Consider the following 8825-nt stretch of genomic DNA (forward strand, 5'->3'; position numbering starts at 1 on the left):
CAAAGAATTCTGTTCAAGGACATGGCCACAGATCTGTTTAAAAAGACCAAACACGGAAAACTTGCAAGGAGGCAATTTTACTGCAGTTTTTAGGATAACCATGGGAAATGATCCTCCCCCACCCCAGGGGGATAAGGAAGGGCCTAGGGCCTCCAGGCGGGCCTGTCTGTTTCCTCCATCTGCTCTTGTTCATGGGGTTCAACCTCCCCATCACCACCACCCTGCCACAGGGCCCGAGACTAAGGATTTGTAATAGAGAATAACCTTTGTTTTGTTGGAGGTTTACAGGGACACCATGACCTGCCCACGTGGACGGCTGCAAGAACAAAGAATGCCTGCAGCAAGAAGTTTACAACAACCAACCACAGCCCCTCCCTTGTTTTTTGTATAAAAGGAGCCTGTATTCTGACTAGAGCAGGATGGTTCTCCAAGACATCAGTCTGCCATCCTCTCGGTCTGCCGGCTTTCCGAATAAAGTCGCTACTCCTTACGCCAACAGCTCGTCTCCCGATTTATTGGCCTGTCGTGAGGCAAGCTGAATGAATTTGGACTCGGCAACAGATTTACAACTAGGGGGCTTTCTTGGATAAAAATAACAGCAATACACGTTTCTGAATCACTTTAGCAGCCACTTTGCTAAACACTTCATGTGCATCAACTCAGTTAAACATTTCAACCAACCAATGAGGTCAGTGCCATTATTACCACGCAGATGAGGAAACCGAGGCACAGAGAACTTCAACGATCTGCTCAATGTCACACAGCCAGAAACTGAAGGAAGTGGCATTCAAGGCTCCAGAGGCTGTACCCTACACCATTTTGCTGCTACTTAGTCCTCTATCATCCATTTTATGAATAGCTTGTGGGAACATATTGGTAACATCATGAGGGGTTATAGCTAGCAGGGTCCTTAAGGATTCTTTTGTCCCTGTCCCTTGCTCCAGGGTCTTTTCAGGATGAGAACATTGAAGATGACTTGTCTGAAGAATCATAAACAATATAGTGACAGAGGACCCGATCTCAGGGATCTTTGTTTCCCAGTGGGTGGGGGTGGGACGGGGGGGACTTCCTGCCCTGTAGGGTATGCTTTTTTTCCCCAAAAATATATTAGATTTGGTTTTTATTGTAGAGCACACGTATCAGGGCAAAGGGCTGCACACACAACTACAAGTCATTTTGGGGAAAAAAAAGCTGTAAAAAAATCAAAACTCTGCAACTGCTTTATTTAGTTAACGCAGTCCTGCTTGAGGAATCTACGCTGGCAAAGGAGTTCTGGCCCCTGAGAGGGGCTTCTTGCTGGTGGCCACCCCAGCTGTCTGCAGCCTCTGTAAGGCTAGGCCCCCAGCCCCGGAGTGGTGGCAGCCTGGGGGCTGGGAGGGCCTCTGCTCTCAGCAGGCCTGAGTCTTGGCCCCAGGCTGGCAAGGAAACTTTCCTCCTGAACCCAGATCAGCAAAACCTTGCAAAACCTTTGAGGATCTGAATGGGTGGAAACTGCCAAAGACTTGGCTTTTTTTTTTTTTTTTTTTTTCATTTAAAAAAAAAATTTTAAGTTTATTTTTTGTGGGAGGAGGTAATTAAGTATGCTTATTTATTTTTTTAATGGAGGTACTGGGGATTGAAACAAGCACGCGCTCTACCACTGAGCTATACCCTCCCCTCTTGTTATTATTATTTTTAAAACCCCTTCCCTGTCACTGAAACCTTGTCTGCAAGCCTGAGCTCTGGCCTCGGAGGCATGCTGCAGGCGGATGGAAGAGGTGGGGGCCCTGTTATGGGGATGATGCGGGGACAAGGCCTGAGCTGGACTGTGGAGGAGAAAAGAAGGGGAAAGGAAAAAGCCAGAAGACCAAAGGAATAAAGGAAAACTCCGAACAAAAGAAAAAAACCCTCCCATTACACCTTTTCCTGACTTCTTTTCTTGTCCCCATCTCCCGAGGAGGCTCCACCAAGAGGACAGAACTGACTTGGTAGGTGAGCTGTGCACGTTCAGGGGATGCTCGGTGCACGTTCAGCGGTGGCTCAAGGCGTCCCATCAGGACCAGTTGAGGACAGAGAAGCGGGTTCACAGGCCACATTTCTCTCCCATTCCAAATAGTAATAAATTTATGGTGCTCAATGAGAAAAAATGAATATTCCTACAACTCTGAGTACCTCCTTGATTGAGTGTCAGTGAGAAAATGGGCCCTGGTTTTAGTCACCAAAATATGAATATCCTGGCATTTGGAAAACCACAAAACAGAGACGGAGTTCTGTTCCTCCTTCTGAACTGAGATCATGGGCATGTTTGAAGTGAGGCCGGCTGAGTTTCTTATTGGTTGGAAAAATGCACGAGCAAGAATATAGGTTCCCAGAGGTGGAAGGAAGCATGAAGGTCACGTGATCCCTTCCCCCCAAAAGCCCTCAACATGGAGATGGGGGTGGAGTGACAGTGTTGGAATAAAAATAAAATACTCTCTTCTTTTGTCTACTTTGCATGCTTGCATCCAGTCAGACATTAAGTTTGGAGCTATGCCTTCCTAAATATTTCATGCCTCTCTTCCCTCTCCCTCATCCCTCAGCTCTGCCCACGACCCTTAAAACTTCCAGCATCTTCCCCAAACTCTCCAGATACAATTCATACTTCTTAGAGCAGTTCACACTGCTTTTCTTAGGCCCATCCCCTCCTGCTCCCCTTACAAGCTTGCTTTGGTCTCACCAAACCACTGACCAGCCTTGGCTAAGCCATATCGTTTTGGGTCTCCAAGCCTTCACTCACCTTGTCCTATGCTGATCCCTTTGTCTGAGACATTTTTGTCTTCTTTCTCGCCTGGATAATTCCTCCCCAACTCATTAAAACCCAGACAGGTATTATCTCTTCTGATTCTTACTCTGTCGTCCCTGCGGCTGAGATAGGTTCCCTCTTACCCTGTGTAGGACATTTTATATGAGTTAGTACCCAACACATTTTAGTTGGATGGATGGGTATTTGAATGAGTAAATGGATAAATGAGTAGAGGGATACAGGGAGGGCTGGATGGATGGGATGCACAGAGTGATGGTTGGGTGAAAAAATGCATGGAGGAATACCTGGATGAACAGGTGGATGGATGGATGGGCGCATGTTTGGATGACTGTGTAGACGGATATTTTTGCCTTAAGCTCTGGATCCCGAAGGTCCCAAGACCTCTGAATTGATTTGAGAAAGTGAATTAAAGCTATAATTACTATCACCTTCTGTGAAGGAGACAGACAAGGGCAAGGGAGAAGGGAAGGCAAAATCAAACCTAATGGTTTACTTATTTTTCCTTTGTGTCCTCCACCACTCAGATGTGTTTAAACATTCTTTAAGATCTTGGGAGTAGGCGGTGGGGCTGTAAGTTCAAGTGGATACAGTAAAGAAGGCAAAGTAAGGTATCCATCCTGGTAAGAGCCCAGGAATCCTTTGGAGTGATTCTGATCAGAAATACTGCCATAAAGTACTCCATCCTCCACCCTTTCCCCCTACTTGTTACCTGCATATCACAAGTCCTGATCAATCAGATCCTGGTAGATCTTGCCAGTTTAAGTGGTCCTTTAGGATTTTCTATATAGGGATGTTTTCAGGAGGAAGAATCTGTCAATCAGGTTGACTCATTTTTCTAGCTTCCCTTAATTTTTTCATTGAGGATTTGAAAGTCAACATGGAACGCATGGGGAAAAAAAGGTACTGAAAATATTCAAATGGTCAAAGATCATTGGTTGAGTACCAGAAGCATCCAAATCATCTTTAGCATTCTTACCAAAGAAAAGATAGGGAAAGAAGGAAAGGTGACATCTATCTCCCAGTCACGTGTCTTCCGTCTACCCAACCACCCCGAGAAGCTCAAACTCTCTGTTTGTTGCTGAACAACAAGCATTGGCCAATCCTTAAGGAGGACCAGCTAATGCTTGCCTGGCTAATGCATTTCAGTCTAACATCTGAAAGTTTCAGATGGGCTTTTTTCTTAAGGTCTCATCATGATCATTTACAAAAGTGGAGACATGTTTGGAGATGAACAAGAACAAGACAACTGGAAAGCGAGGCAAAGGATGTGAACTTAGAGACAAAGAAATACAAATGGCCAATAAGCCTGAAAAAAGGGCTCAGATTAGACATACAGAGAAGGAAGACAAAGTAAACATGGTCGTCATATTCAACATTTCAGAGTATGCAAAAAGTAAGTTCTATGGGTAGAGGTCTCCATTTGGCTATATCTCACAATCCTAAAGATTTGCTATTATTTTTTTGCCCTGGAAATTTCACTTTTAGGAATTTCTTATAGGAATTAGTCACTGATGTGCATAAAAGTCTAGCCACGGGGATGTTCAACATGGCTCTGTTTATAATAATGAAAAGTGAAAAAAAATCTAGCTGTCTCACAGGAATGGATTAGTTAAATAAATTCTGATCGATTGATATAATTGAATACCACGAAACCACTAAAAATCAAACTGTGGCAAAGAATAGTTAATGTGAAGGGGGAGGGTGTAGCTCAGTGGTAGAGTGCATACTTAGCATGCACGAGGTCTTGGGTTCAAATAAAAATTTAAAAAATTAAAATAAATAAACCTAATTATCTCCTCAATAAACCAACCAAACAACAACAACAACAAAAAAGGTACTGTGGAAAAGTTTTCCCAATATATTGTTACAGAAAAGTTTACAAAGGAGTATGCATAGTATGATCATATATTTGTTGAAAAAATTTTTAATCAACACTTAGAAAAAAAGGTGGTAAGGATCATACACCAACATGTTAACTAAGGAGTGATCTTTAGGTGAAGAATTTTTATTTTGTGTTTTCTTTAATCAATATTTCCTGAAAATTTGAAAATAAAGAGATACCACTTTTAAAATAAGGACAATGGTATTTACAGTGTAGACAATAGAACTATAAACAAATCCACGTTCCCAGACCTACTCACTGCCTCTCTCTGCTTCCTTGCACTGAGGATGTGACTTCTCAGCATAAAACACTCCAAACCTCCACCTGCCCCGCCTGGTCTTTTCCTGCTGGTATCTGACACTTCCCTTTCAGGCAGGCGCACATGGAAAATCAGTTCTGAGGGAGCTGAAGTAATATCCTGAACTCGACTGGAACACAAACCTATTTGGGGGAATGCTTCCTGCATTTGGCCAATATTTGCCTGGAAAGAAAAACCTCATTGATTTCCACGTGGTAAAAAGTCAACTGTAAGATTCGAATACGCGTGTTTACTTATCTGGAGGAGGATGTGAACTCGGAGCTCTTTCTCAGTCAAATCCCTTAATTTCCCTCCCTCCTATCTTAAAATATGTCCGTATTCTCACTGCCTTCTTCCCCCAAGGAATCAGTCCCACTTCATGTGCGTTTTTGGTCCTCTCCATCCCAGTTTCTTAGGTGGGCAATCTTGCGTTCATTTTCAACATCTCCATTTTTATTTCCTCTCCCATTGAGTTGGTCCACAAAATGATGCTCTAGCTGAACCCACTTGCATCCTTCCTGCCCTGCTTTGTTCCCAAAGACCTTTCTCTTGGACTAGGAGACCTGGTCTGGCCGCCCCTTCCAACATCACCACGCCATTCTCACACGACTTTCCGACTTTCCGTAAGATCTCTGTCCCCACCCTACTTAACACCCTCACCATTGCCTGCAACAGAGCCTCCCCAGTTGGAGATCTTTCAACTTTTCAACATTCAAAATACCTTAAGAAATAGTCTCATGGGAAAAGTTCACATCAACTTCATATACTATCTACCATCTCACAAAAGAAGTTCAGCATTTTTATTGGTATTTTTCCATTTGTTATTTCTGTTTAGTAACTTAGTTAAATAGTCAAATGTGTCTTTGGTTAATACAGATTGGAAACAAAATTATTGTAAATTAATTTTCGTTGGTCACCAAATCTCACAAGCCAGAGGCAGGTCCTTGGGGGAGGGCATAGGAGAAGGGGCCTACTATAAATGGTCTTTACTATGGAAAACACTGGGAACCACGGGCTCCCAGATTAAGATCCCAATTCCTTGGTACGGCATTCAAGGCCCCCTGCCCCATCTGCCGCTTCCAGCCTCCTCCTTTGGCCACGCCTCCACATGTGCCCCATATTCCAGCCACCAAGTACTCCCCACCTCTTCCCACACCTCTGGGCCTTTGCTTAAGCTGATCCTTCTACCTTAAGCCCCTCTCCTCCCCCTACATTTCAGCTCATCCTTCAAGGCCTTGCTCAGAACCCCTCCCCGGGGAGAAGCCTTTTCCCAGTCCCCATTTGGAATTAACGTCCTCTCCCTGGAGCTCCCTGAGGTCTTTTACACTTCGCTCCTGGCCTTCGTTGGATCAGGCTTTATTATTATTATTTGTCACACTGTTCCCCACCCCTGAACCCCTGGAGGGCAGTGACCAGAGTGACAGCAATGTCATTACAGCACGTGCTGGGTCTTGGCCGTAGGAAAGGCTCATTGACCATGTGTTCCAAAATGTGGGACCATTTTTTTTGGTGAGAGCCACGTGCATGGAGATTTCCTCAACTTAGGATTTCCTCTGATCAAGGCAACATCTCACAACAGAAACCTGGTGCAGAAGCTTTGGAGCAAACCGCGTGGGTTTGCACCCCAGATCTGCCACTGATTAAGTGGTGACCTGGGGCCAGTCATTGAACCTTGCCGTGTCTCAGTTCACTCTCAGAATCATGGGTGCAAAACACTAACTCCCAGGATTGTCGTGGGGAGAAAAATCAAAATAGCTTTCAAATGCCTGTCACATAGTCAGCTTTCTATAAGCTTGATTCCCCTCCCACTATGAGAAATGAACTTGATAAATTTAATCATCCCAGGCTACTCCAGTCATAAAGAAGAAACAGTTAAGCTCCCATTTCAAAAGGAAACGTTGGATTTAGCATTTAGAGCTGGAATTTGGCTTCACACCTTACCACCCCCCACACCCCAACTTTAACCCATTACCACTATCTGATTCAATGGCCTCCCACCCATAAATTACAACCTGCCTTGTTTTCCAGAAACTCCTGGACGTTGTCACGTGAAGGGAACAGAACTGTGCCCCTCAGAGTTATCTGATTGAGATTCTGACCTTATTTCTTCTTTAAAGAACTTCTTGCAAATAGATGTCCCGATGCAGGCATTACATTTATCAAGACCGAGGAAAGTCCTTCCAAAATTGTAGCTGATTCGGACTCGGGGCACCAGAGAAGGAGCGAGAGAAGCCGGCAAGGAGACAGAATAGCTCAGGCTGGAGACCCACAACAGCAGGGCCGGCCAGCCCAGGCGGAGGCCGGCAGCCTCAGGCCCCAGCCAGGGCTCCATCACCGGCTCAGGACTCCAGCTGCAGCCCTCGGCTGCCCACTTAGGGCTGCACAGAGGCAGGTCTTGGCAAAAGAGAGAGGGCTGGCTTCAGGGCGTTGACCCCATCCCAGCTTCCCGGGTTTCTGTTGGAGGATGCTGAGGAGCTTGGGGCTAACGAGGCTGGGGAGGAGGTGAGGAAGTCCGTGGAGGATGCTGATAACACAGTTTCCAGAGTTATTCTTCCTCTGCCCTGGGGCCTCTGCCGCAGGCTGGGGAGGGGCCGACTGGCAGATTTCAGAGAGGACAATGGCCAGGGCTTCCCTGTGCTGTCCTTTTGACAAACACAGGATATCCTGGCTGGGCAGGAAAGGTCCATGCAGGATGTATGTCTGACCTGGTTTCCACCTGGGAGTTTCAAAGAATCCTGAAGGCCTCCGCCTTCCACTGTTTTAATCATGGGTGTACCTGTCCCTGTGGGTCATACACACGCACCTCCCCCTCCCCTTCCCCACAGTGGATAACTTGGCCTACCCCTTAACCAGCCATATTTGGCCATAAAATAACTAGAAGTCACTTGGCTGGCCATTAAGTGGTACATTTGATACTGATTTAAAAGGTGAAGCCTTTTTACTGCTTGGGGAGTCAAAAAACTCAAGTTTGCTTCCGCTGATCTGAGAAGAAAGGGGAGGAAAGTTCCCAGTGGCCTCTGGTGTGATGAGAACACACCGGAAAGATCCTTCTGCCTGCACCCAGCTGTGTCCATCAATCTCCCTCGTGCCTGAAAGTCCCTCTTTAGCACCCTGCCACACTTGTCGGTGGCTGGCTTGACTTGGTGGAGATACACTGTCTCGGGGTTGCCTTCCTCCTGACACCAAGATAAGATCTGATACCAAGCAACACCTTGGGGGCACCCCCACCCCCTGCCTCTTGCTTATAGAGGAGCTGGCGTCTCCCAGGCCTCCCTGAGTCACAGAAGAGCAGGCTCAGACAGTTGATTAGGACAAGCCTCCAGGCACTGGGGGATGGCCATGACTCTGACCACCTAGCTCAATGATTAACTGAGATTACTCCCCCATTTCCTTTTAAAACTTTCATGGCTGAACAGAATGTTTGGAGATGGTTTTTTTGGAGGGTGGGCGGGATGCTGAGTCCACCGGATTGCAGGCATTCAGATTGAAAGCAAATTTTCTTTTTCTTACCAAGGCTGTTGCCCCCAGGATCATACCCCTGCCCCTCCCTCAAATAGAAACCAATTACTCTTATCTAAGTCCCAGGAGGCAGCTGCCAGGAGAAGAAACAAGAACTGGTTAGAACCAACGCCCAAGAAGGTGGAGGATTTGACTTCCAGTGGACCTTGAGCCTCATTGTAATATATTAGCATCAGCGCCATGACAGTTGACGATTGCCATGACAACCACCAGCAAAGCCTGTACAAGGACTGATTGGCTCCATCACTCCCGGAAGGAGGACGCGATGACAGAAGCCTCCCATAAAAGTCCACATGTCCTGACCCAGATGGGAGCAGTCTCTACCGGCCATCTTGGCTGACAGC

At 46.1% G+C, this 8825-nt stretch overlaps 1 protein-coding gene across 1 annotated transcript in view; it reads right to left on the minus strand.

Annotated features, from left to right (window-relative positions):
- Window positions 1-7472, minus strand: part of DIPK2B (divergent protein kinase domain 2B) — a 12932-nt gene extending 5460 nt beyond the window's left edge. The window contains exons 1-2 of the mRNA XM_032474652.1: window positions 7011-7472; window positions 492-581 (exon numbers count right to left, since the gene is read on the minus strand). Coding sequence (XP_032330543.1) covers window positions 492-581; window positions 7011-7294 — 374 coding nt within the window. The 5' untranslated portion in view covers window positions 7295-7472. The remainder of the gene's footprint in view (window positions 1-491; window positions 582-7010) is intronic.
- Between the last annotated feature and the right edge of the window lie 1353 nt (window positions 7473-8825).

Source organism: Camelus ferus, chromosome X (genome assembly GCF_009834535.1).
Source record: "Camelus ferus isolate YT-003-E chromosome X, BCGSAC_Cfer_1.0, whole genome shotgun sequence".
Classification (NCBI taxonomy): domain Eukaryota; kingdom Metazoa; phylum Chordata; class Mammalia; order Artiodactyla; family Camelidae; genus Camelus; species Camelus ferus.